At 35.0% G+C, this 27825-nt stretch overlaps 4 protein-coding genes, 1 long non-coding RNA gene and 1 other non-coding gene across 7 annotated transcripts; 3 read left to right on the forward strand and 3 right to left on the reverse strand.

Moving 5' to 3' along the window:
• Positions 1-819: 819 nt before the first annotated feature.
• Positions 820-893, forward strand: TRNAI-UAU. Its single transcript has one exon. It is a non-coding gene; the product is annotated as a tRNA-Ile (tRNA).
• A 6328-nt stretch (positions 894-7221) lies between these two features.
• On the forward strand, positions 7222-8172 carry LOC117916618 (RING-H2 finger protein ATL66-like). The gene has a single exon (XM_034832743.1). The coding sequence runs from the start codon at positions 7345-7347 to the stop codon at positions 7849-7851; it is 507 nt and encodes a 168-aa protein (XP_034688634.1). The 5' UTR covers positions 7222-7344; the 3' UTR covers positions 7852-8172.
• Positions 8173-9496: 1324 nt separating this feature from the next.
• LOC117916005 (RING-H2 finger protein ATL63) lies at positions 9497-11504 on the reverse strand. The gene has a single exon (XM_034831799.1). It carries the CDS (start codon positions 10627-10629, stop codon positions 9826-9828), a length of 804 nt encoding a protein of 267 aa, XP_034687690.1. The 5' UTR covers positions 10630-11504; the 3' UTR covers positions 9497-9825.
• Positions 11505-11725: 221 nt separating this feature from the next.
• Positions 11726-24304, reverse strand: LOC117916003 (6-phosphofructo-2-kinase/fructose-2,6-bisphosphatase). Of its 2 annotated transcripts, XM_034831796.1 has the most exons (23): positions 23656-24298; positions 23502-23565; positions 22908-23203; positions 21925-22143; positions 21128-21337; positions 20915-21010; positions 20585-20683; positions 20474-20503; positions 19816-19869; positions 19132-19185; positions 18978-19055; positions 17904-17995; positions 17769-17826; positions 17599-17673; positions 16375-16422; positions 15344-15441; positions 14860-14935; positions 14225-14287; positions 13673-13764; positions 12678-12746; positions 12522-12585; positions 12372-12437; positions 11726-11976 (listed from the first exon to the last, which is right to left on the reverse strand). In XM_034831796.1, exons 1-23 carry the CDS (start codon positions 23845-23847, stop codon positions 11899-11901), a joined length of 2271 nt encoding a protein of 756 aa, XP_034687687.1. In that variant the 5' UTR covers positions 23848-24298; the 3' UTR covers positions 11726-11898. The 2 variants fall into 2 exon arrangements, 1 of the variants encoding a protein (XP_034687687.1); XR_004651494.1 differs by lacking the exons at positions 11726-11976; positions 12372-12437; positions 13673-13764; positions 14225-14287 and having other exon boundaries at positions 12569-12585; positions 23656-24304.
• Positions 24305-24545: 241 nt separating this feature from the next.
• LOC117916006 lies at positions 24546-25057 on the forward strand. The gene is made up of 2 exons (XR_004651495.1): positions 24546-24668; positions 24755-25057. It is a non-coding gene; the product is annotated as an uncharacterized LOC117916006 (long non-coding RNA).
• Positions 25058-25465: 408 nt separating this feature from the next.
• On the reverse strand, positions 25466-27801 carry LOC117916004 (protein CHUP1, chloroplastic). Its single transcript, XM_034831798.1, has 5 exons — positions 27093-27801; positions 26691-27007; positions 26493-26604; positions 25765-25896; positions 25466-25697 (listed from the first exon to the last, which is right to left on the reverse strand). The coding sequence occupies exons 1-5, from the start codon at positions 27720-27722 to the stop codon at positions 25587-25589; spliced, it is 1302 nt and encodes a 433-aa protein (XP_034687689.1). The 5' UTR covers positions 27723-27801; the 3' UTR covers positions 25466-25586.
• Between the last annotated feature and the right edge of the window lie 24 nt (positions 27802-27825).

Here is a 27825-nt window from a genome sequence, read left to right on the forward strand (position 1 = left end):
ATTTAGTTTTATATGTTTGTATCTTTGTTAAAAGATTCATATTTCATCATACATTTGGACGGTCCAATTTAAAATTTTGATATAATATATTAAATGGATGGTATAAATTTTTTCTAAAACAATGTTGGTGAAACTTGATCGATTCACAAGTGAAATGAATATGTCTCCAATGTATTTGGACTCGAAAGAAAAAGAAACTCCCAAATAGTTTCTTCTTTCTTGTGTGCCATGCAAAGAGGGTAGGGTAGGGAGATATGGCCTCATTGTGTTTGAAGGCTTAGTGGAGAATGCCGTGGAAAGGCTGTCTTGTGCTACTGCTTGCTAATATTTTAGCTTTCTTCAACCTTTTGTTTCGTCTTTACTGGGTATTGTGCGCTTGAACTTTGTTGAAGTGGATGTGTAACACAGCCCACTATACACTCACTACAGCAAAATTGGTTTTTTAATAAATGTACAATTTTGATTTGTTAATTTAATTAAGAGCAAATTGTAGCGTCAAGAAATTAACTTCGTGTCCTCTTTAGGATCATACATCCCTTAGGAGTGGCTTAAATGATAATCAAGAGCTCAGTGAAAGGGGCTTTTTCTTTTTTCCTGGGCACCACTAATTATACAAGGGTGTTGTTAGCTTAGGAGGGAACTTGCTGTTGTGGAAGTCAGAACTGCCCATATCACGTTGTAGTGGCACCAATAGGGATTGCAATAGTGGAAGACATGTCCCGCTCTGTGGAGACATGGGTAGACTAAGATTAGATTTTTGTAGGTTTAAAAATATAACTATTGGGAATTTATATTAACATTAATAGTTTGAAGCAGCAAGGTCCCGTAGCTCAGTTGGTTAGAGCGTTGGTCTTATGAGCCGAAGGTCGCGGGTTCGAGCCCCGCCGGGACCAAGTAAGATTTAATATTTTTCTATTTCCTTCCCGCCTTTGATTTTCTTCATATTTGATTTAATTCAACTTCTTTCAAATTATAATTACTTTTTTATAAAATTATAATTTTTATTATTAAATAATTTTATGATAAAATTTGTTTTCATTTAAATAAAAATAACAAACCTATTTTTAATTTATTTATGTTGAGATTGAATTTCTTTTAGAATAAAATTCTTTAATTTTAATTATTTAATAAAATAAAATTAGAATTCAAAATAAATGATATTTTATAAAAACTAATTTTTCATTAAATGGATGAAAAACTAAATTTTTTTTATTATATTTCTTTAAAATTATTTTAATAAAATAAAAATAATGATGAAATTAGGGAATGCACTATTTTCACTTGATATGACATTGAAATAGTTTTATAAATTCTATTTTGAAATTTTTGAAAAATAAATTATAATTTAAAAATAAAAATTTGAAATAATGTACGAAAATTGTGGGTACCTTCTTCACATTTTTGTAGTCTAATTTAATTTTTAAGTTTTTTAAATTTTAAAACTTATCTTCAAAACGTCTATAATGTATCTCAAAATATTATTATTCAACTATTTTATTGTTAAAAAAATTAATCTTAAAATTTAAAAAGAAAGTAAATAATTTAGGAACGAAAAATGTGAGCAAGAGTATGAAAAAGAATAATTTTCTATTTTATTTTGTTTTCAAAAGTTGTTTCTAAAGAACAACAATTGAATAATGGTATAATTTTTTTAAAAACAAATTTGTTTTTAAATTACATATCCAAAAATATTTTTATTATCTAACCAAAAAAAAAACTTAAAGATTTTTTTCAAATAAAAATAAAAATTATTTCAAACTATGCACAATGTGAGAATTTTTTAAATAAAAAGAAAAAAATTATTTTAAACCATATGTATGGATATTATAAAATTTTATTTATTTATTTTCATTCTTATCTTTACTTAATATTAAAATGGAAACACATTATCATTCCAACTTTATATTTCTATATGCATCCAAACATAAGAATCGAAATTATCAAATTCATTCATATTCAAAAGAGAATAAGAATGAAAACAAAATATTTATTCTCATTTCTTTTTCTCACCAATCAAACACATCCTAAATTGAAAACAATTTTTAAAAACAAACATGACCAAACATACCCTTACAATCATATCAGTGATATTGTCCTTTTATGATTTAATCTTACACACATGAGATAAGAGTAATAGTATTGTTCGATAAGTCATGCTAAAAGCAACTAAATTAAGTTTATATGGTTTTTATAATTATATTCAAATATATTATAGTTAATGTTATATAAAATATGGTGGAATTTAACTATGGTGTAATTTTAATTTCATATAATTAGCTTAATTTTTTAAAATGATCATAGTCCAACTACCTGATATCTTTGCTTAGCTTATGATCAAAATGTTGAATATCAATGCAAATACTCATTTCATATTAAAACATTACCATATTCATTTTTATCTCGAATTTAAATGTTTAATAATTTGTTAAAAATAAAACAATGTGGCTATGGTATTTGATGAAAATTTTATTTTTATAAATAAATATGTTTAAAAAATTTTATATCATTTTCGTTTATATTTTTATCCAATTCCATTTTTTTATCTTAATATTTATTTCATATAAACCCAAAATTATTAAGGAAGAAAAAAAAATGGAGGAAGAAGAGGCAAAAGAAGAAAGAGATATGATGAAAAGCAACAATAACCATTACTCTCTTAATCAGGTACCTTAATTTTTTTTTTTTTCAAACTTAAAATAACCTATTGTAGACCCCCAATTTTGGGTGCTATTCATTTTTGCCACATGTTGAGATTTTGAATGGCCACATGTTGCCCCTAGACTAGTCATTAGGAAATCACATTAGTGGGCTAAAGGGGGAATGAGAGAATGACATGTGTTGGGGAGAATATTCTTGAAAATGGTTTTGAAGATTTGGGGAAGGCTGCAAGTTGTTGGAGACAAAGGACGGTGTTGGTTGCTGGAGGAGCGTTGGTTGCTTGAGGGGCAAGTTTTATAGAGAAGAGGAAGATTGCTAGAGGGAGAGGAGGACGGAAGGTGGAAGCAGGGTGCATTGCGCTCGAGGGGAAACATACTAAGTATGACCACTGCAATTTTCTTGTCTTTCATTCTTTTCACCACTTTGCTCCATTCTCTGTTGATTTTTTAGCATTATTCTGTTGATTGGGAGTGGGCATTGAGAGTCACATGTTTGTTCCGAATGATCTCTAAGTTGATTTGATTGTGCTATAGTGTGGTCATTTCCTTTTATTTGGCTTTGTTGGGGTTGTTTTGGCTATGTGTTCTTTTTAGATATTTGCAGCCATGTTTTCGGTTCATGTTTGAAACCCCTTTTGTCCACCCCACTCAGTTTTCAAGTTCACCGATCGCTCATGAGATGAAGCTTTGACTAATGGTTTTTTTTTTTTTTTCCTTTTAGTTATATTTATTCTCATTTTGCCTATGTTTTTCCTTCCTTTTATTTTCCTCTGTTTTTGGTTTGCAATAGAGAATGGACATTTGTTCTGTGGTTTAAAGTGAGCTGGGTAGAGTGAGATTGCAGGCTGTGAGTTTCAAAAAAAGGCAGAAGTCAGCGTCTGATCGATGACGATTCTATCTGACTGATCTGTTTTCCGGCAAGATTCCTTGTTCGCTTGCGAATCTATCTGCATTGTTGATTTGTAGTAGAAACGATGCCTTCTCAAGCGGATCTGGACCGTCAGATCGACCACCTGAAGGACTGTAAGCCTTTATCGAAGGCGGAGGTGAAAGCGTTGTGTGAGCAGGTGAGGGCGTTTCTCTTAGAGGAGTGGAATATGCAGCCACTGTTATTTATTAATCCTTTGACCACACTAAGAATGCTTGAAGACTTTTCCAATCTAAGTCCAAGTGATGCTATTGTGCAAAATGGGGCTACGGGCATTGTGGGCCGATGTATCATTCAGCTTACATGAATTCGTGGTACCCACAACATTAATATAATAAGAGACAAGGTTGGATAAGAAGAAAAAGAAAAAAAAAAGTCAACAAAGTATAATTTGATTGTACACAACCTATTATAAAATATATGAAGTCTCTGCATACACTGTTAACATTTGGTGGGCCTATTTTCTTTTTTTCTTTAAATGTCTTAATCTCTTTCTTAATTCCCAATTCATGTTTTCAAATATTAATTTTCAAAACTTAGGTTTTTAAATCTAATTTACCAAAATCTCAATTCTCAAATAATTTTTTAAAATTCTAATTTTTTTTCAAATAATTTTCAAAACTCCAATTTCTTTCAAATTTAATTTCCAAAACTCTAATTCTTAAATTTAATTTTCAAAACTCCACTTCTCAAATAATTTTTTCAAAACTCCACTTCTCAAATAATTTTCAAAACTCCAATTCTCAGTTAATTTCCAAAACTCTCATTTCTTTCAAATTTAATTTCTAAAACTCCAATTCTTAAATTTAATTTTCAAAACACCAATTTTCAAATAATTTTCCAAACTCCAAACTCCAATTTTCAATTTAATTATCAAAACTCCAATTTTTAAGTTTAATTTTCAAAACTTTAATTTTCAAATTTAATCTTCAAAACTTTAATTTTCAAATAATTTTCAAAACTTCAATTTCTAAATTTAATTTTCAAAATTCCAATTTTCAAAACTTCAATTCTTCAAATTTAATTTTCAAAACTCTCATTTTTAAAGTTCTAATTTTCAAATTTAATTTTCCAAACTCCAATTTTCAAATATTTTTTTACTTCCATTTTTTAAATGTAATTTTTAAAGATTTTAATTTTCAAATTTTCAATTTTCTTTCAAATAGTTTTAATTCCGCTCCATTTTTCAAATATTTTTAATTCACAAATTTTCTTCGATTTTCAAATAATTTTCTGTTTCTCTTTATTTTAAATAAGTAAGAAAACAATTTTCATAATTCCAAAATAATGAAATTTGTAAAATCATTTCATGCAAAATCAATTAGGCTTTAGTGGGGGTCTTATATATGAGTTTTCTCTTCTAATTGTCAACTGTTATGCTTAATGAATATTATTTGATTTTTGTCTTGTTCTTTAATATGCATGTAATAATTTTATACTTGAATTAACTTTGTTTCCATGATAGCGCATTAGTGTTTGTTGCTAAGGTACACATATACTCTCACTTTGACCATTCTCTATGCATTGTTGTGACTCTCATATGTGTAATATCATTTTGGTATCTTTTGGTCTCCTAATCAATTGTCACACGTGCTTCATTTTATTTAGTAGAAACCCATTTGAGAGGCTTAGAGGAGTGTTACGGTTTTTACCGTACCTTTCCGATAAGTAACCTGATCCTCGAGCCCAGATTCGGATATGTTTTCTTTCTTATTTTGTTTATCCTTTAAAAATAAAACAAAAATAAGTGACAACTCCAAGTCATTTTCTAAAAAAATAAATATTTTTTTTCAAATAAAAAACGAGTCCGCTATCAAGTGAAAGCACATGAAAAGAAATGCGGGATCTACACCTATGAAGATCTAATCTTGCACATCCAATAACTCAAAAAATTCTTTCTTACCATATGTAGAATTTTTCATATATATATATATGGCTCTAGCATTAACTATTTTAGTGTATATTTGATTAAAATTAGTACTTATTCAAATTATAGATAATATTTATATCATTAAAAAGTGTTTTTGTATTATTTTTAATCTAAAAGTACATGAAATTCTAATTATTTTTTTATTAAATATATTAAGTTTTGATTTTTACAAATGCGAGTTTCTCATTTTTCTTTTTTTAAATATGTACCAAAACATATATATTTTTTTTAAATTAAGAATTCTCGATTCAAAGTGTCTTTAAAAGCAATTTTTAAGAGTGTAGATAATCAGACTCTATCCTACAACTGACAACATTTTTAAAAAACACTTCTAATCAAAAACTGTTTTTTTTTTTTTTAAAATTGAATGTTGGCTAGAAATTAGAAAACACTTTTAAAAAGTTAAAAAAACACTTATAATGTTTTTTTCTTTCTAAAAAAATATTTTATTTATTTTAAAACATTAAAAAAATACTTCCATCCACTTCATACATCCACACTATCAAATTCACGCCAAATGCAAGGAACTAGTGCACCTCCCTTGTAACTTCTCGGATTCAAACAACTCCAAACTGTCGCTGTAGTGGCCAACCCTGTCGTCCACACAATATGTTACACAACACCACTCATCCATGGCCTTCTACAAACAGCAGGGGTGTAGGACTAGAAAATTTCATGTGCATGAACCACAGCAAAAAGAGAAAAAGGAAAAAGAGAAAGGAAACAAAACTGCATCAAGCCTATGGGATATAGTCAGAGTCATACCCAATAAGCCTTGTATTATTTTGGTTAGACAAATATACATATAAAGAGTGGTGAGGTGAGAGAACCTTGCCAATAGTGATAATAAGGCCTGTATATTATTTGTCACACAATGGAAACAGTGAGTCAATAACCATCCATGATTCTTTATATTGTGGATGGAGTGCAAAATAATGTACATGCATGGCTTGGAATTCAACCAAGTGCCATGCATTTGATCAACATAAACCAAAGAGGGATATTGGCTTTTGATGTGCTTAAATTGGAATTTTTAACAAATAATTGAGCCTAAACCCACAAGTAGAATGATTAAAAAAAATGGAGACAAAAATAGATTAATATATTAAATTTTAAAGAAATAAATAAATAAAAATTCATTACCAGAGATTTAGAGGGCAATCGATATTACTTAAAAGAATTTCTTTCAATAAACTCTAATTTCTAAAAGCGTTTTTAATAAAAAGTTACAGTAGTATAACTTTTAGTTAAAAGTTGATATTATCCTCCTAACAATGACAAGTTTGAATCATTGGGTTAAGACCTGTATATGTGTTAAAAGTTGTCCCCGACCTTGCTTATAACCATATTTGATAATTGAGTTTCCATATTCAAAAGAAATTAAAGAACTCCGGATCTAATGGCTATATACCAAGAGCATTACTATGAGGAATAATTTTAAAATTACCTGGAGACATTAATATTTTTTCCTAACTCCTTTTAGTTGAAAGGACTTCCTAAAGGTAACTAAATCCCATGCTTTAATTGACTTTGTAAATATGGATTAAGGTCAGCTTAATTATTGAGATTCATCATCATTACATTTAAAGATAAATTTTGATACACTCAAATCAATGAAGTGATGTGTACAGTTTGATAAGAAACGCACCTACCAGTCATGGAACACTGGTACCAAGCAAAAGTAGCGGCCGCCTATCTTGAAGACAAGTGCTTTTGGGAGCAGTGACAAGCATCAGGATGCCCATATATGCTGCTTCTTCTCCCATCATCTATATTTCTCTTCTCTACCACCAATTAATCCAAACAAATTTTCCATCAAAGCTATCTTCATGGCCTCCCAAGACCCCAAAGCCTTTCACTGGTACTTCACCGACGACCACAAAGGCTTCCGTTTCCATAGCCGGGTCCTCCTCCTTTCAATCATTTTCTTCATTTTCATCCTCCTCGTCAACTGCTTATTCCTGTATGGGCAGTGGCTGTGTCGCCGGCGCTCCGCCGCCTATTCTGATCTTGTCTCCAGATCTCTGTCCTATGCAGCAAGAACACTGCAGCCTGCTGATTGTCATGGCCTTGAAGCTGCCATCATAGACAGCTTTCCGATCTTCTTCTATGGTTCATTGGGCGATTCCAATGCATTCAAAGATGTTGTGAAAGAATCTGAGTGCTCTATCTGTCTTGGAGTATTCCAAAAGAAGGAAAAAATTAAGATGTTGCCTAGATGTCACCACGCTTATCATGCTGAATGTGTAGACAAGTGGCTGAGAGCTCAGTCTAGTTGCCCTCTTTGTAGAGCCTCTCTCCGAATTGACCCTCTTGATGAATCGGCCATTCCTTGAATTTACAGATGACAATGTGCAATACCACTCAAAGAGCTAGAGTAGGAAGAAATTAAAGAACCTAGGGACTTACATATTACCCTGTTTTTGTGGGGGTTGATGGGTAGTTTATTTTCACAGAACAAACAGTTTAATGTATTTGTATATGACTCACTTGTGAGTGTTGATAGTGGAAGATGCTTAATTCTGGCTATCAGTGACTTTCACTGTAGAATTCAGCCAATGGTGGATATGGAAATTTTGATTTAGATGTTCAAGAACATATATGAATTGTCAATGGCTCATTTTCAATAATCAAGTTCATGTCAAAGTCTTGTTTGGTACAACTGCCTTCTCCACATATGAAGCTATTCCTTCTTCTTCTTCTTTTTTTGTTGAACTTATCAAATTATTAATGTACTTTGTTTGATAGTAGAGCCAGGTTGGCAGAAACAAAATAGTCAACATGCTTACTGTTTCATTTGTTTCCCGTGCATGTGGTTTGGTTAGGATAAATCCCAATGCTCCAAATCATGCAATTAATATATACCCCATCATTTCTCTTGGACGAATCTTTTATTTCATTCATAGATTCAAAGGAGTTGAACTCCTCCATACCCCTTCAATTTCCCAAATGGGAGATGGTACTCTCACAGCAGTTAGTTTTTCAGGTCCATGGCCAGCGGTGAAGAGAGCCTGTGAATGCATATTGATTCCAGGAACTTCAAACATCCACATATCTATTCTTGAGCATGCTAATTCAGTTTATATATATATATATATATATATATATATATATATATATATATATATATATATCATCAAACTGCTGGAACATTCAACAACTGGAATCCTGAAATGATAGTGAAAATTGAACTCTGACTGCCAAGAATTTCTCCTGTTTCATCAATGTTTTGACAGGCAAAATCCGTCTAGTTACCGTATTCCTTGTTGATCTTTGTTGGAGTTCAACAATGTGCCTTTAAGCCTGATAGATGGGTCACTCAAAAGATGGTGGTCAAATGCCATAAATGGCTTAGCCTATATTCACGGTACACTAATTGATTTTCAGATAAAATGGTCAAAACCCTATCCAAGAATTGGTTCAAGCCATGGGAGCCCCCTGTTGGGGGAGGAATTGTTGGGGCACTTAAGCCATTTGGATCGATCCAAGAATCTTGTAATTACTGCGTCCTCTCTAATTCCCCTCATCCCATCAATGAGGGGCATTGAATAAGATTATTTAGTCCTAAGAAAAATTAGTGCCAAGGTATCATATTTTTATGGCTCCCAGCCTCCACCATTGCAAATTTCTCTAATTGTAGAGCCAAAACTTTAGACTGTACTTCGGAGACTAGATACAATGACCAAAACGAACCCTATACCGGTAGTGAGGTGGTCCTCTTAGAAAGTGTTCATGGTGTGGACACTATATAAATGTAAATAAGTCCCATTTAAGGCTGAAGCTCGATTCAGTGGAGAGCATATCTACAATTGCAGGAGTTGTTTGTCAGTCAGTGTCATTGCCATTACAACTGCTTAAAATTTTTAATGCAAGTCTCCAGCATTGACCAGAGAAACAAGGAAGGCTGTTCAAGAATTTTGTCCTTCTCGCCAGGCATGAGCCCCACCCTTTCTGAATATCAAATTTAGAACAACCAATTTATGGTATCTGCTGTGGTTAGCTCTCTCCCTAAATCCAGGGATTTTTCTATACAACAATGGCACCCACTTCACATGTGGGCATACCACCAAAATCTGATTCTTAGTGGACTGATAGTTGCTAATTTTGATCTACTAAAAGGAACCCATTTGCAATGAAGTTGAGAGCCACTGAAAAAGAATGAGGAAACAGCTAGCAGCATTAAGATGAATGGGGATTCAGAGAGAAACTATTACAACTTAAACAAGATCTATACAATTTGGTTTACCAGAGCTAGCTAGCCGAGTATGAACAAGAAAATGGACGGAGATGTAGCTTTCTGACTCTCTGTATCAAGCTTCTGAGTCATTGGAAATGGATGATGGATGGACCTTGTGTTCTGATCTGTTTCTGCTCAGCATTCTCTTCAAGGAAGAACCCAATGACGATGACTGAGATGACAAGGAAGAAGATGCTGACAATGAATCATGAATATCAGTAACTGCATTCCCATTCTCAGAGTCAGGAATCTCAACCACAAGCTCCATCGGAGAGTCCTCATCAATCAACCCCAAGTCACCGATGACAGCTTCCGATAATTCAATGCTCCCCTCCTGCAAAATGGCCTCGTTTGGTGTCATCACAGCCTTCTTCTCACAGGCCGCAGGAGAACGGCAGATAGGACAATTGGAGTGAGAATGCAGCCACATATCAATACACTGAACATGAAATGCATGACCGCATTTTGGTAGGTTCCTCCCAACATCATCATCCTCGAAGATACTCAGACAAATCACACATTCCAATCCATGCTTATGCTCCTCAGCTTTGTAAACAAAGAGAGGGATGGAAGAAATGGCTGATGAATCAAGACCCTTGGTTGGAGAACCAGAGAGAGTGGTCTCAAATGTGAATGTATGGAAATGGTGGAAACGAGTAGGACGAAGAACATGCGATACAGAGACGGAACTTCTCCTCCTGTGACGGGCATGAGCTAAGAACCACTTGGCATAGATGTGGAGCACCAAGACAAAGAGAATTACAAGAAGCAAAGATACAATGGCGGCCAGCATCACATTGCCATTGTATGAGAACACACTCTTAATGAAATCAGTGAATGGGCTGGAGATGGAGGATTCATCGGGTGGGCTCAGCATATTGTTGAAGATGGATGATTGCGGAAAGCGATGGATAGAGGAGAGAAAGTGGGAGGTGATGGGTAGATTTTGTTTGCAAAGAAGGAGGGGGTGGGGGTGGGAGAGGGGGATAAAAGAAGGATGATTGATGGGGCGGAGGGCAGAAGCCCAGAATCCAGAACACAGAAATGGAATCTTCTGCAATGGGGAGAAAACGTTTACGTGAAAGTAAAGTCGTCGTTAACGGATTAAATTACGGGGGCTGTGGGCTTTGTTTCCACATTGCGTGTGTGTGAGTGTGTGAAGTCAAAAAGAGTATCCCTTCATCCAAGGAGGCTAATGACTCATGAATCTTTAACGAAGGACTCGTGAAGGCGACGGCAGGAGTTGGGTGGGTGGGTTATTGTATTCATGTGAGATTATTTAGTTGGAAAAATAACAAGGGAGGATCCCAATTCCGAAAAGGGTGTTTGAAGCCATATCTTTAGGGAACCCTAGTCGTGGAGGTCCCTCGCTTGGGTTCAAAGGTCATTTTATTCTTCCGGGGTCCCATGTGAATGGAACCAGAGAGATGGGCCTTTTTGACTCGACACCCACCGGTCCAAGCCTAAGGTACTACCGCTGCTACCACTGCTTGGGTAGCTTCTTCCTTTTTCCCTGCATGTTTTATGCAAATCATCATCTTTAGTGTGGGTGCCCACGTGACCTCTGACCCTTCTCAGGGGTAATGTACCAAACATGGGTCAGGCATAGAGACCTTCCTTTCCTTCTCCTAGATTGGTCATGGACTATTTGACCAAAGATTTGGATTCCAATTGCCTCGTTATAACAAACCCACAAAAAGCCACATCATGTCATACCAAATCAATAGCTGAAAATCTAAGAACGACTGGAGAGGTAAAAGGCCTTTGCAGAACAGCTAATAAAGAATATTCTTGGTGATCAAGAAGAATCCATTGCACAGAAGACAAATAATTGAAATGGGGTTAGTGAAATGTGTCCAAGTCGGATAACATTAGATCAGGATCCACCCCACATCCATAGTGAAGCCGGGTCCTGTACTGAGGGTATCTGTTTGAACAATCTAATCATTTGCAAAAGTAGGCTACTTAAGAGCTGTCACCACTTGGGCAGATGAAGAATTGACTCATTCAATTATGAATCATTGTAAATACAGTGATGTATTTCCAATAATGTTACATCTTGTAAATGAATGAAAATTAGATAAATTGAAATGGCCTCGGCATTACGAGTTACCATGTCATAAACAAAAGATTCTGTGAAGCGAAGTCAGTCCATGAGCTTGTATCTTTTCTCTTGGACACCAGTAACTCCCATTTGTATCTCTATTATAGTATGAAGCGGTACCTGAAAAGTGAATCATTAAGTTTGTCAGGGTGTAACTTGGCCAACTTTGGATTGTTTTCTTCTCCTAGAAAAGGAATTTATTCGTAAAATGATGTGGTAATTCTAACCCTAATCTTGTAGATCATCGTGAATTTTATATATGTCATTGAAGCTAGCATTAGAAAGGCTCCACCAAGTTCTGGGCTTATAATGGCTTTTTTAAACATCCGATCAGAAGTGTAATTCGAACTATGGAGTTGAAGATCTATCCTATCCTACAGGGGAGCAACACCCTTTTTCTGCCCACCTCAGAGTCTACCAATTGCACATTCATGAGACAAGTTAAGTGGATCATGAACTTTCAGGAGAAGGGAAAATAATTCAAATGTGCCAGTTTTTAACTGTCCATAGTTTACCTCAATGTGTGGGATTTCTTTCAAAGGCCTGTCAGCAAAGTAAGCATATAACGCTCTCAATACCGCCTACAACAAAGCAATGACACTTTTAAGGTTTCTAACCACAACACCAGAAACTGAAAAGAACACAAGTTTAATTCAATATATAACCTGGTGAGATATCACTACAACAGGTGCTCGTTGCCGTTCAAGCTCAATGATTACAGGCTCCAGCCTGCATTAATGCAGAAAGTTTATTCTAATAAATCAGTTGGAAAAAATATTTAAGTTTTGACAAATCATTCTTTGTAACAGCAGATTGCAAACCTTTGGATAACATCCAGGTAAGATTCACCACGAGGATACCGATACCTCAGCTTGTCCTTCTTACGTGACCTGCAATTAAAGTGAGGATGAAATTATCCTAAGAAATAAGGAAAGCTCCTGAAAAAAATGAGATTCCCAAGTACATGATTTTTTTGGGGTAATAATAACTTCCTTCGTTTTACAAATAACACAAGGTATTACTATACGAGAAATTTTACATGGTAAGATCCCTTGCACAACCCAATACTGAACAGAATCAAATATTCAATAAATTATAAAATAAGAGTAATATTTCCAGCCAGTTGATTACTATTCTAACCATCTTCCCATCCGGCTATAGCATTCTTTTCCATGACTAATGGCAGAAAGGTTAAGAATACAACAGGCTCCCTTAGAATTAAAATTTTACAAGCAAATTACCCCAAAATTCATGTTAAAATGAAACAATATAATAATATTAGCATGTTCAAACATTCTTTGCAGATTAGCTTACTAGCAAAAGATGTCAGAACAGAAAGAGATGAAAAATAGGTTAAAACTGAAGTTGGCAAAAAAATCAAGAGGAAAAAGGTGAAGGAAGAACAAATTATGTACCTAGAATGAGTTATGCATATCATTCACATAAAATGGTTTTCCTTCATAAAGGTGAAAATACCAAATGGTTTATCCTCAAATAAATGATGAAAATTCTATCAACAAAATTTTTGGAAAAAAAAAACAGATAACTGAATCAATGAAATTATTTGTACAGCGTACTCTTGGTTTACATGGACTTCTACCTACAAAATTCAATATAATTATTCCAGGTTAGGTTTCAATCTTGGAAAAATAGAGTACAACTGTAACTACATTGTTGCACAATCCACATAATATTACATCTCTACCATAGTCAAGCTGTAATATGACAAGTATGTCTAATAAGCTATCATCATGTGTATGCATGGAAGAAAAATTACATCATGAAAATTTCTTAAACAAATAAAAAATGCTCATACTCGTATTCCTCAGGCATGTTCTTCTTTATCTCTTCATATGTCATTCCATCACACACTCCAGCATTTATCTCATCAAGTGCACGCCATTGTATCTACCAAAAGTAAAAAAGTAATAGAATTTTCTATACTCATTTCCACACAAATTCCTAGATTTGTTGGTTATCCACCAAATTTTTCTAAATTCAAAAGCTAAGAGATGAAAGAAATCCCTATGCTATGTTTGGTTCCGGGAAAGTATGAAGGAAAGAAAGAAAAGTGCTAAGGAAAATGGTTTTCTCATGTTTGTTTTCATCATTGAAAATACAAAAGAAAATCAAATATATTTAAAATTTGTCAAAAATTTATATGTTTTTAAATTATTTAATCTTTATATAATAAAGGGAAATAAGTAAAATGAATTTGAAGAAGTATCTAAAAATAATTTATTGAGTTTAAACCTATTTTTTATTTTCTTTCATTTTTTCTTTCCTTCTACTTTTCCTCTCTATTTTCTTTCCCTTAAATTTTATGGGAACCAAACATAGTCCTAACATTCTAAGGATTCACACCAACCTTTGGGAACCCAACAATTGGACTTGCCGTTAAAATTGTTCTCTGCAGTGTGCTAGTCCATATCTAAACCACAGCAAAATCACAAGAATGCTTATTAGAATTCTGTTAAAATTTACACATGACTTCCATATATATTCAACTAGTAGAATAGTATAAAGCATTATAAATAATTCCATAAGTTGCACTAGTAAAACCCCTCTCTATCTCTCTCTCTCTCTTTGAAAAAACTTAAAGCATATAATAACTTAGCAAGATCACAGTACAAATATTTCATTACTTTAAATATGAAAGCCAAAGCTATATAAGGTCAACATCTCAACAGTTAAAGTTACAATTTGATTCTGAGAACAAAAAGGGAAATTTTTGCGTACAAAATCAAGAAAAACAGTTTCAAGAGTATGGTGAAACCATACTCATATTGCAGTGAACATGACTATGTTTAAGCAAAATACACACACACATATTTTTAATACACTTACATTTTTCTTAACAGAACAGAAATAGTTGCAGGTTTGGCTCCATGGATGTTTTCATTTCAAGGAATAAATATCAATTTAATCGGGAAAAAAATATCAAAATGCAACACAATAAATCTGCACAACAGAAGATAAGCTATGCATATTAATGAAACTTACAGAAGCAGCCCTTTCAGGTTTCAGTCTCTTTTCCACGAAGGTAGAAAGTTTCTTTGCATAAAGTTCTCCTGCATCACTTTTCAAACATATTTCTGTGTTACACAAACTCTAATTGAGCAGTACGCATATGGATATTTGAATGCAAATTACTAACCAAATCTAGATTTAGAAAATGGACAACCGAAATTAGACCAAATTTTAGACTCTGTTTCCTATAATTATAGAAGTTTTGTAATTGAGATTAGACCGCTAGTTACAAAATTGTGGATTCAGCTACCAACATAGTATATCAGGCCACAGAGAAAGTAAGAATTCTGTAAAAGGATGTAGGCCATCCAAAACAGGATGCAAAAATACCTAACTGGATTGTTTTCATTTTTAGGAGAAAATCATTATCATTCAATCAGACAATTCTATGATTTTTGAAAGATAGTTAAACCAACAAAATAATAAATCAACAATCTAGAAAAGGTATATTGTATACCTTAATGCAGTGTCACCCCCAATTCTACCTCTAACATTATCCCGACTCTCTCCATGCCTAGTAAGTAAAATTGGTCGGGGTGTGAGGTGTGTATTAACCTGCAAAACATTATTAAGAGTTCATGTTCTATGTTAAAGAGCAATAGTATTTAAAAATGAAAAGCAGAGAAAAGGAAATTAGTTATAATGACACCCTGTTTTTGGAAAGATATATTTACCACTTTGATCTAGTGATGCAAAAGTCACTTTTGAATCACAATTTTCAAAATGTTGAAGTCACTCTCAAAAAATATTTGAGAACACTTTTTGTGAAAAATTCAGCAGTAACTTCACAGAATTCAGTTATTCTCGTAACTCTTGAAGAAATCTAATATAATTTCCCCCATTAGAAGCGATTTCAGGAGAGGTATATCTAAGACTAACAAAAACTGTTGGTATATGATGTTCTTGTTCAAACTAAATTGCCATAATACATATCAACTAATATATAGAATAGAATACACAACATAGACACGTTGGCTACCAGTACATCTAAAATAGATATGTGTTTGAAATCAACGGGCACACCAATGTCTTGTTACATACTTTACCAACTAAAAGAAGTATCCCAAGACATCACTCACAAGATGAAAATTCCTAACACATGATTTAAGAGTCCAGATAGCAGTGATCCCTAGTGTGATTATTCATTCTATATTTTACAACATAATCAGGGTCCATTCCAGAAACTTGATGTTGTAGTTTAATGTCTAAGTATTTTTTCAATTCTATTTTGCCACACCACATCTGATGCTAAATAATAATGGAGAGTATAGTGGTAGAGGGAAGTTTTTATGAGGTTCATGAAACCTTAGGTCATAACAAGCAGCTATCATAGATTTTGCCTCAGCAGTTAATGTTTGCTCCTAATGCATTAACACAAAGAAAGGAAAAAGAATACTCAATTTACAAAGCTACATTGTAACAGGATAAAAATAAAAATGGAAGTGTAAACATAACCACATTTCTCACGAGAGTTGCCTGGCAACATACCAAGAAAAACACAATCCGCCCAGGAAGATAGCCACTGATATTGTTGACCTGAAACAATAGATAACGCTACTGAGTAAATACAAAATTAAAGGAACACACTATAGATCAATCAGATTATTACATCTGAATCCGCTGAATCCAATGATTAATGAATGAGATGTACAAATATTATTGTAAGAGCTCAAAATTTGAATTAGCAAGAAGGGTCCTTTTCTTCCTTTCATTCTTTATTCTATTCATAGCCATATTTTAATATCCCCATTTTCCCACATTTGGCCCACTTCTCCTATTTTTTAGTTGAGGTGGTAGACTAACACATGTATCAATTTATTACAGATTGATTAAGCCCATCAAAGCACTCAGACAGCACTTCATTTACATATCCCACATCTGTGAATTAATCACTGACAGGTTAAATCATTTCCAGTGGTAGGTTGTGCTCCACTAATGACTGGCACAGTTGACAGAATGGGGCCTCCCACAATTACCACTAGCATTTCAGAAAATTGAAGAAACATAGTAGGAAATAGAAGTAGTATTCAATCGGACAGGCAGTAGAAAGTAAATAGCACCCAATAGTGAAAAGACATTTTCTGGACATATAAGCAGACTATATGATGTTTATTCTTTATTGTTCAATTGAACAATGCACAAATTACTAGAAATAGTATTCAGTCAAAGCATAGTGTTTATTTATATTTATTTTTTGATAGGTAACCTTTTTTGCAGTCCCTGCTGAACTAGAACCTAGAACCTCTCACATTCCCACCCCAAATCTTTGCAACTTGAGCCAAGCCCCAAAGGCTTAAAGCATGGTGTTTATTGCTTCAATAAACTCTAAATGTCTTCAAATACTGAAACAAGAAATATTTATTTGACCTGGATGCAATTCTTATTCTTTATTTTTTAAAATAAAACCTTTTATACAAAATATAAGAACTCTTAAACAAAAAGCAAAAATTTACCTTATGCTCTAACAAACTCTTTTCAAAAGTTTAAAATTTTGAGAAAGTGAAATTTTCTTACTTAAATTTAAAAATTTTAGAAGTGTTTTGACATGCACAAGGTATCTGCCTACTTTTTTGTATAAATTCCAACATTTTATATAGGATTTCCTATTTTTAAAACCAAAAAATAGGAAATGTATCCAAACATGCACTTAGTAAACCTTAAGTACATAATTAAAAGCATGTCTCTGTTAATCATTTAAGAGGTGAAACTTACCTGTATCTGTCCATCTTGGCCACCAACCATATCAATCATTTTGATGTAAGAGCCTTCTTCCACTGGCTCATAAACCTGGTACAGGAGCACAATTGTTTATTTTCAGAAATCTTTCACAAAATACAAATATGAGTAGTACCAATCATCATAAGTAAGCTCCAGGAAACTACTTTTTCATAATTTGCTAATCGAATTTTGAAGTCCTGTAATCCAGCTTGAAAGTCAGGCCTGCAAAACAATACCAGTTACTAAGTTCATAATGGCTTATTAAGATAATGACTAATGGTTTCAGAGAGCAACCATACTCTTCTGCATAGTCAGGGCTTTGTTGAATTTTCAGACGTATATTTCTTTCAATAATGCGCTCATCATTGCAGATTGTTTCCAAAAAAATAATCTATAAGGAAAACATTAAACAAGAATCAGATAGGAATGGAGAGATTAAGACTAGATATATGACATTTCCGCTGAACTACAAAATGCCAGATGAATTTTTGTTATTTCCATACTCGATGCATGTAGAAGAAATTCCAAACCATGCATCCTCACATAAAAAACCATACATCCTCACATGAAATCCAAGGGATAAGAGTTCCTAGATAATTAAGCATTTCTCAGATGTGAAATTAACATCCAAAAAAGTTAAAAGATAACAATAATATGGCTTTTATTCTGATGCAATTTATGTACTAAATATAAAAACGTAGCTAGCTTTTTGTTAGAATATCCCGGTCCCATTTGACCAATGTTAGGCTGCTAATACGAATTTGATGTGCTAATAGGAACTTCTATTCATCATAAATAAATTAATATAAAAAGAAAAGATTAATAAGTATAAATAATCTGCTTAATGAATGCAAAACATGCTTTACTTAACCTGAAACAATAATCTCACACCAAATAATTGTCATCAAGTTTACAATTATTACCTCAAGAAACAGAGTAAGATGTACCAGAACCCAAACTTTGGATATTTAATTCAATAAGAGAATAAAATTGCATATTCCATGGAATAGAGAATATGCCAAAGGGCACTTGCAGGGGTGCAAACCATTACCCAGTGATTCCAACAAAAGATACACACAACAAACCTAAGTTACCAAAATAATTGTGCTAATCCACCTTAAAGATGTTAGTTAATCAGCACACAAACATATTTTTATGGCTATTCAAAAAATTGGTTCATCAGATTTGAACTTTTCATGTAGAAATTAGAAATTTTCACTACAGAAACTCAGCAACAAATGGATCTCTCCTCGGCATATGCCCCAAGTACTGCTTTGTTTCTGCCCTGGAACACATATGCTTCACCAAACATCCATATTAATTTTCATACTCAGGAAATTCTTAGCTGTCTTCATGTGCATTGATCATGTTACCTTGCAATTTCCCTCAGCCATTTTCATCAGCATATTCCTTCGTTTCCTGGTACTGTTTGTGGCATCGAATATTCCAACCTACAATCCAATTAGAATAATTTAAAATGAAAGGATTAGGCACATGCATCACAATATCTGACATAAAATAACTTACCTGGCCGCCCTCTTGCATCCAAGATATCATATCATCCATTGCCAGGGCTGCTACCTAGTGGCATGTGATACATTAAAACTATGTGCAAAGAAAAGGGTCAATAAAAGTCACATTAAAACCTTGTCCATCATCCAAGAAAAATCAAATTTAGTGGTAACAGGATTTTCACCATGCCATTTTCTAAATATTATGATCAATTTGATACAGGAAATAGAGCAAATGAAATTTACACACTCAATAACCTAAGCGTTTGTGAATAAGATATCCACCACACAATGTGTTCAACAGCTCAAATCAAGAAAATATCCTAGGCCAAATTTCATCTCATTATATGATAGTAACCATTCTGTATATAGATGTTTACTGCCTTCTTTATTTTTTATTTATTATTTATTTGTTATACCTTTTGAACTAGCAGTGCAATAGAATTAAACCAATATGTCCAATAAAACTTTTGCCATATCAATGGACCCTATCGAAGTAGAACATCCACATGTAAATCTGCTCCACAGGTTTCCACTAGGTACCTATGTGGCACAAGCATGAAAAGGAGCCATGAACTACAGTCCATTCACCTTTTCCAAGTAATAAACAATAATCAACTTGAATGTGTGCGCTCTAAAAGAACAAACCCATTGTGATATGAAACACTCAGAAACAAGAATTCTTCCAAAGGAAATTCACCTCATTGCGGGCCTCCATGCCTTCAGGATTGTCACCTCGGAAGAAATCAGCAGTCTGCACCAAAAAAGTACCGTGATTTACCAAGAATTCCAAAAGCAAAAATGACAAGAATTGTGCAACTATCTTCGTATTTTGAGAAAAGAGTGACTTTTGGAAAGGGAACTGAAGTAATGAGGTAACATAGTGAACCCATTAACAATCAGGAAAAGCAAAAGACACAATTCACATTCAGATATGAATAAATGCAAATTAAAATGGAAAAAGGAAAAAAAAAAAACAAGAGAAAAAAAAGGGAGGATTATTGCACTTCAAGTTTGAATGCCATTAGAACCAGTTCGCCAATATTATCTTTCCCTTTTAAATTGTCATACATATAAGCATATTGATAATGTTTAGCAGAATGAAGAGTTAGCTTTACTATCTCTTTCCCTTTCTCTTTTTTGGACAAGAGAATTATTTAAGAATACATTCTCAAGAATCTTAAGAACCTTTACAAACTCTTTTGAAGAACCAATCCATGGCTAACAAAAAGCATCTGCATAAATAAATCGCTGAGGCAGGTATGAAGCTACTCAACAGATAATTGCTATAAACCCTTTCCACAGGCAGAGACTACCACTAAGTAATTAAAAGTTAATTTAAAACAACTTAAATATACCTGATTAGTTCCATGCTTGAGACGTCGATACTGTTACAACCAAAAGTCATATCAATCTTCCTCACTTCAATGATTAGAGCTGTGATGAATAACTTTAAAAATATAAATCACCTTTCCAACATTGAAGTGTTTGGTCTCATGACCCAACCAGCGAAGATATCTTGTAAGTTTAGCTGCAGTAAAAGTTTTACCTCGAGCTGGCAAGCCAACCTGAAATATAAATTTGTTACAACCATTCATTTTTAACAAAATTGGTAAATGAATTTTTAGGTGCAACAAATGGAATTAACCTGCTGTTACTGGAAGTTGCTTCTAAAATCAACCTTCTTTTAGAAAGGATTTTAATGTTTGAATTCCAATCACATTGAATTGTCAATAGAGTTAAAGAAGCATCATTAAAATTATGAATAGTCAAAATCAATCAGTAATGACAGAAAATACCAGGACAATTGCCAAATGTCTATCCTCTTTCGGACCAAGCATCTGATCAGCTACAGCAGCAGCTGCAACAGCTCCAGCAGCTGCTGGCATTGCATTCTAACAATTAACAGAAAGAGTCACAGGTATCAAAAGAACACCTAGAAACAAGGCAAATAATTATGACTTCATGATCTTCACTGACAGAACAAGTATGCCTTTGCACTTTGTACAAACCTTGGTTTCTGAGTCTAGTTTGAGATCAGCAGTGAATGTAGCAGCACTAGCTGACTTAACTAGCCTGGGGGATCCCACACCCCTATCCACAAAGAGTCCCCTGTGACTATCTTGCTTTTGCAATGGTGAAAATGTCCCTACTGACTTTGATTCAACCATGCCAGAACCTGAATACACTTTGGATGGATCAGGGACAATGACCTCCATCTCCTATGTAAATGTTAACAAAGTGAATCAGATATAGAAGCATAAGACCAAAAAAAGAAACATATAAAGAGCATTTGCCACAATTACAACCAGAACAGAAAAGAAGCAGTTAAATAGCAAACCAAGTTCTGACAGCACATAAAAATACCCATACATAACCCACCCATCAAATAGCACACGCCTTCCTTGTGTAAACACTGCCATCTTAAACAGCAATGCCATTTATTGATGCTCCACAGGACAGGAGTCTAAAAGCACAGTATTCGTTTCAATTACATATAAAAGGAAAAGATGGGATGTTATTTTATAGAGAGATCAATGGATAACTATCATCAACTTGCTTCTGAAAGACTGGTGATTGCACCTAAAGAAGATTGTTGTTCCCAATGCTAAAGTTCAACTGCAGATCCAATAAAGCTGGTCTGAGCAAGTTGTGGTTGGACATGGAGAAAATTTTCATTAAAAAGTCCAAGAAACTAGTACAGCATCATTAAAAAGTCCAAGATAAATTTCACACTGTCATAGTTTGCAGATATTCTTAAAGTTGCAGGATAGAATACAAACGAACAATCTGGATCACCAAGATAAACCTTTATAGTTGCAGGCCGATCAACAGAAACACCAGCATCCTTATTGGAATATGAAGCACCACCTGAGCTATCTGTGTTGGAGAATACCCCAAGATGGGTCAATGACCTTGGAGTCTCTGCCATGTTAGCTGCATAAACCAGACCTGAATTTGCAGAAGTTGCAGGAGCAGGAACAACATAATGTTCAAGATCAAGCTCCAGGCTTGCTGAAGAGCCATTCTGTGGGGAAAAAATGGAGCAGGATTTTAATTCAAAATATAGTAAACCACCGAAATTTTAGAACCACCTATTAAAACTAGCTAGTAAACAATGTCTTTGGTTTACGAGAGACATCGAAATAATATTGTTTTAGCTAGGTGATCACTCTTACTTCTTAGTCTAATTAATGAATTAATAATACACTTCTTTAGTTAATATTTCAACAGGTAATTAAGGCACAAAATGGTGTTCTTTTGGATATTTCCAACAACTTGCATCATGCTAGGACCTTTCAAATTATGAAATAAAATTTTAAAAGGACTGAATATTGCTGTAAAATGAACAAGTTTTTAAAAAGTTCTTTTTCTTTTTTTCCCTTTTCGGATTTTTTTTTTTTTTTTCCTTTCTGTTCTAGTGGATTGAAGCTTAAAAGGTAGTTACATTCTGAGTTTCTAATTCTGTAGTGGACTAAAAAGGAGAGATAAATTGGCAGAGTTATCTAATAGCAACCTTCTCCGTTACCTCAGTTTGAGCATTCACGATGAGGGAGAAACTGAAGAGGACATGAGAGTTGAGGTATAGAGAACTGGAACACAGTTGTGGACTTAAGAAATGATATGGTCTTGGATAATTCAGAATGGTAATTTTTTTTTTCCTAGAATGATTAGATATATAACAGTTTAGACATAAATATAGTTTTAATACAAAAATATTCAAATGAAAAACCACCTTATTTTAGCATCTTTAACCCAAAATTCTCAAGAAATTCAAGAGTTAATCCATACCTCAGCACCCATCTCTGGGACAGCATTAATGCTAACATCAGGAATTCCACGAACTGTTGAAGGCTTGAGATTCTCCTGATAAGCTCTCCAACTAGCCGCAAGATCAAATGGCGAGACCCTATCAGCCTTAATGAATACCCGAGACTCAAGAACCTCATCCCCATTCAGCCTAAACAGGGCCAGCCTCGCATCCCCTTGCAAGGTCCCCCCAGTGAGGACCCGGTTTAGACCCTCCTCAACTACACAAGGTGTGTTACTGTACTTTGGCTTCAAAAGGAACTTGAAGTCCAAAGTTTCTAAATTCAACAAAAGAAAAAGAAAAAGAAAATCAAGCTCAACAAGTAACCATTACAAAAAATTGATAGAAAAACTTCGAAACGTTTTCCAAAATCAAAGACCATAATGCTCAATTTGGTTTCTGAGAAGAGCTAGGAAAAGAAAGAAAACAAGGCGCCATTCCATCACAACCAAAGGCAACATTACCAATTTCATAAAACAAAACCACTGGAAAACAAAACACTCAAAATTTCAATTCCTTCTCGTTCCGTCACTTTCTCACCAACCAAACAAGCGTTCAAACCAAAATACCATTACCGTGGTTAGGCGGAACAACAAAACTCAATTCCCACATTGACGTCGATTCACGCTCCATCGCAAGCTAATCATATTCAACAATCAAACAAATTAAACCATGCAAATAACTCAATCGCAAGAAACAAACAGACAAGCATATAGAGCGGGAGAATACAGCTTTAGAAGAATCCCAAGAGCCGACGAGAGGGACGGAGCCGTAAACGTGAGGGATGAGTTCTCCTTTGAGCTTGTAATTCTCCATTTTCAAGGATACATAGAGCTGACCACCGGCTTGGTCTAGGTTTTCCTCTCGCTCTTCACCGCCATGGGAGCCGCTATCGAGATTCTTCGACCCACTACTCCCCATTGTTTCTCTCTCTAGAGCTTCACTCCCTCTCTCTCTTCGGAGACTAATGATACAGTGATTGTTATGGATAGATGAGAGAGAATACGGAGACTTTAGAATGAGATTTCGATATTTGCTTGTGGAAGACGACGTGAAGAACGAATGGTTCCTCGCTCGTTGGTCCGGGTCGGGTATTCGAGGATTCGGATCGTTTAGTGGGAGATGCCGTTGGCTTCCCCACGCGCTGGCGTGGGTGGTGGGAGGGACTCGCTGGGGTTGTGTGGAGAGATGTTGGGTCTTGGTGAAACGCCTGGGGTGGCGCTTTGGCTGGTTGGTGGGAGGGTAAAGATTCGATAGGGTGGTGTCACGGCCACTGTACACTGGTTCGGGCGAATCGGCGCGTCACCTCCCGAGTCGCGATCTCAGGCATAGAGTGGTGGAATGGCAACGGCCGTTGTTGCCACGTCAGAGGGAGGGGGATTGTGGCGTGAAGTTTTTCGCAAAATGACGTGGTTCGAGTTCATCGGTTATAGGCCTTTTCCAAATAAGCCACCAAAACGGCATCGTTTTGACGTGTTTGAAAATTGTAATATATCAACCATGAATCAACTGTCAGGCAATGCCCGCAGGGCCGCAAGTTTAAAAAAGGATAATCTTATAAATAAAAAATAAAATCTAAAATCTAGATGGTTTTCGTAGACAAAAGATTTTATTCTTTTTTTTTTAATTATTACTAGGGTTTGCCCATAAATAGAGGGAGAAAAGCCTCATCATCGACGAGAAGCCACATCCACCCATTCCCGGAGCGACTGCTTGCCAGTAAATCCACCATGAGAGCTAAGGTGCTAAGCTCAATTCTTCACTCCCATACTACATTTTGATTTCAATTTGATTCGAAACTGAGTAGAGTGATTTATACATTTTACAGTGGAAGAAGAAGCGGATGAGGAGGTTGAAGCGAAAGCGCCGAAAGATGAGGCAGAGATCCAAGTAGTATCTTCTTATTGGCTATTCCGTCTCCTTTGATTTCTTCTTCTTCTTTTTTTTTTTTTTTTTTTTTTCTTTGTTCCTTTTGGTTTCTGTTGTTAGGTTTACTGAAGGCAGCAATTCGCAATGGTGCTGTCTTCTGGATGTTTGATACATTTGTGAGATTTATTTTATCTGAATCTTTAGTTGGAAATTTTGATTTTTATCGAGCACCATCTGTGCGTCGCAGCCATGCATTTCAGGATTCGGCAATGTTACTGATATTGATCTGTTTTTGTCTCTTGAGTTCTATGCTATCACCCGTATGCATTAGTCCCACCTGATTAATGCCTACGAATATAGTTTGAAAACACGTTTACTCTCATGAAATTGCTTGTGTGCCAATTTGTATTTCTCGAGCCTTGTTGGCAGTGTTGCTTTTAACTGAAACGTATAAGTATCTGTTTCAAGACAGTTCCAGATAACCAAATTTCTTTAAATATTAATTTACTGTAAAATTTCTTTTATTTTTTTAAATTTGATTATATGGGGATTGCTCAGCGGATAGAGTTACTCTTCTAAGATTAGCGATGTGCATTTGTGATTGATGCTCTAAGATTATACGAGAAGCATCTTTGAGAATTAAGGGTGTTGGGGTTTATGCTACTTGATATATGCCTGGAAAATCAAATTTATAATATAAGAAACTTATGTGGGATCTCCACCAATACATTCAAACACAGAAAACTTCTGATACGCTAGTTCACAAAAGTTCTTTGCACCAAAGTAGCATTCTAGCACTCCTGAATTGTGTTAACTGCATGCTGTTGTTTGTTACTGCCTGTTCCAACCCTCTTTAGTTCTTCAAATGCATGCATTGTATCCACATCAAAACCACCTGCAAACTGAAAAGCTTTGATGGTTAGTAAAGAAGCTGGAAGGGATGGTATAATCTAGGGATCTCAAACTTACCTGGTGAACTCGAAAAGCAAATCGAACACCTTGAAGCATGAGATTGTCTTCCTGTGAACATTCAATAGACTGCATTTCTTTAATTATCCTTTTCATGTATTTCTTGGCCAGCTTTGTGGAGCTTATTTTGATCTGAAGATAGGAACAGGGTTAGCACTTGTACTCATATTCCCAATACTGTTGGTGGCACTTTAGAGTTGAATGGTTTTCAAGGATAGATGGTTATAGGGATTCACTGCAATAATGGTTGTGTGTCTGTGCAAGGGGTTGGGGGGACAACATGTGGTGCTACACAAATTGAGTTTTGATGATCTAGCTAGCTAGCACATTATGTCGTTATATGAACTCCATTACTTGACTATTAGGCTTTATTTCTTACTTTTAGTTTTTGTTTAACAAGTTTGACCTGCAGGCTTTATTTTGACCTATATGGTTCATTTTTTCTTATATTAGAATGGCACAGTTGATTGTGAATGACCATTATGTTTCCTTGTATTTGGAGATCTCAGTGGTTAGGATCATTGATAGGTGGACCCTTTGAGTGTCCAATGAAAAATGGGAAAATATAGCTTCCTTTCTACAGCATGTGCAAAATTTTGATTTAGTAAAAAAGGCCCCAATGGGTTAATAATTCTATTTGTAGTTTTAAGCATTCACTTATTGGTAAGCCATTGTTTTCAGTTGAAACCTACATGCTTTATGGTAAAGCTCAGCACTGTGCTACCTACCTGACCAATCAGTCCTGTGTTCAGCATCCATTCCCAAGGGATCTGGAATTCCTTGTACCTCTTGCTTGCTCCATCTCTCATCTTTTCCATGTTAGCAACACTTCTTTCCACTCTGCAAATATGGGATTTGATCATGTAATTAATTATTTTACTTAAAGATAGCATTGAGTTATTATACCCTATTTTATACTTGCTCGCCTGTCTTGCAATGCTTGGATCCTTCTGAGTGATTGGGTCAAAGGCTGTTTTGTGTTATCCTCAAATGATGAAACTTCAGCTTCAAGGTTCTTCAGGTCACGGTAGCTAAAAGCAGCTTCCCGCAATGCATCTGCCTTCCTCTCTGGCCACTTTGGAAAATGCTTGAGCACTGCCCGTTCATCAACCAGGTAGGATAGTTCCTCATCCAGCCATTTCACAAATGCCTCCACATCAGATATCTCAGTATAAGCTGCAGCCTCCACCTCTCTTGTTAATGAATTGATGAATTCCCCTTGTGTTTCCACATCAGATTTTATCTGCCAATTAATATGTATGGGGTTAGCTAAAGAATTTTTTCATTAAATAGCTAAAAAATGAAGAATTAGTTGCCACCATACTTACAGCCATAAGATGACTTGAGCGGTTCTCAATTTCTCCAATCATGTTCCTAGAATTTCCAACTGTTGGGATTCCTACTGGATTGGCTCTTTCAACCTGGGGATCTCTCCTTGTGAGAGAACGGTAGAACTCCATCACCTCTGGCACACGACGCACTGCTTTTGATCCAGCCAGCAGTTTTGATGGAAGTGGCGGTGGCCGTGGCGGTGGTGGTGCTAATGGCACTTTGTTGCCATTTACTTCCTTGAGAGAAGGTGGAGTGGCAGTGGTAGGCCTTGGTGGAGGTTTTGGTATCCTTGCTGGTCTTTCCTTTCTGGGTGCAGATTCTGGGGAATCTGACCTTGGACACAAATTTTCCACTGCTAGATTTGGTTCTGGTGTTCTAACTGTATTTGTTGGTTTTTGTTGTTTGGCATCTGCATTGCTGTTGTCAAATGAACTCTGTAACTTCTTCCAAAGCATGGATTTCCTCTCATTATCGTGTGCTTTGAGAGAACTTATCTGTGCTTTAAGACGCGCTACTTCTTGTTTCAGTTCCTGATTCTCTTTCTCCAGTGCGTTATTTCTTGCCAGTGATGCTTCCAGTTCTTTATTGAGGAAGGTGGTGCCTGAGTCATCATCGTCTCTTGGCATTCTCCTGTCTTCTTCTGCCCTCTGTAGAACTATTTTCAGTGGGAAGAAGGATACAATAGAAAAAGGGGTTTAAATAGAACTTTGGATCTGTCACCTTTTATGC

Source organism: Vitis riparia, chromosome 6 (genome assembly GCF_004353265.1).
Source record: "Vitis riparia cultivar Riparia Gloire de Montpellier isolate 1030 chromosome 6, EGFV_Vit.rip_1.0, whole genome shotgun sequence".
In the NCBI taxonomy this organism is placed as follows: Eukaryota; Viridiplantae; Streptophyta; class Magnoliopsida; order Vitales; family Vitaceae; genus Vitis; species Vitis riparia.

Coding starts and splice junctions, on each gene's coding strand:
- LOC117916004 (XM_034831798.1), bottom strand. CDS start 27,722: ATGCCAAGAGACGATGATGACTCAGGCACCACCTTCCTCAATAAAGAA. Junction 27,008..27,092: donor GCTCAAGTCATCTTATGGCT/GTAAGTATGGTG, acceptor ATTAATTGGCAG/ATAAAATCTGATGTGGAAAC. Junction 26,605..26,690: donor ATCCAAGCATTGCAAGACAG/GCGAGCAAGTAT, acceptor CCATATTTGCAG/AGTGGAAAGAAGTGTTGCTA.
- LOC117916003 (XM_034831796.1), bottom strand. CDS start 23,847: ATGGGGAGTAGTGGGTCGAAGAATCTCGATAGCGGCTCCCATGGCGGT. Junction 21,011..21,127: donor AACTAGACTCAGAAACCAAG/GTTTGTACAAAG, acceptor GTTAATTGTTAG/AATGCAATGCCAGCAGCTGC. Junction 15,442..16,374: donor GGCGGATTGTGTTTTTCTTG/GTATGTTGCCAG, acceptor AATGTTTTGCAG/GTTAATACACACCTCACACC.
- LOC117916005 (XM_034831799.1), bottom strand. CDS start 10,629: ATGCTGAGCCCACCCGATGAATCCTCCATCTCCAGCCCATTCACTGAT.
- LOC117916618 (XM_034832743.1), top strand. CDS start 7,345: ATGGCCTCCCAAGACCCCAAAGCCTTTCACTGGTACTTCACCGACGAC.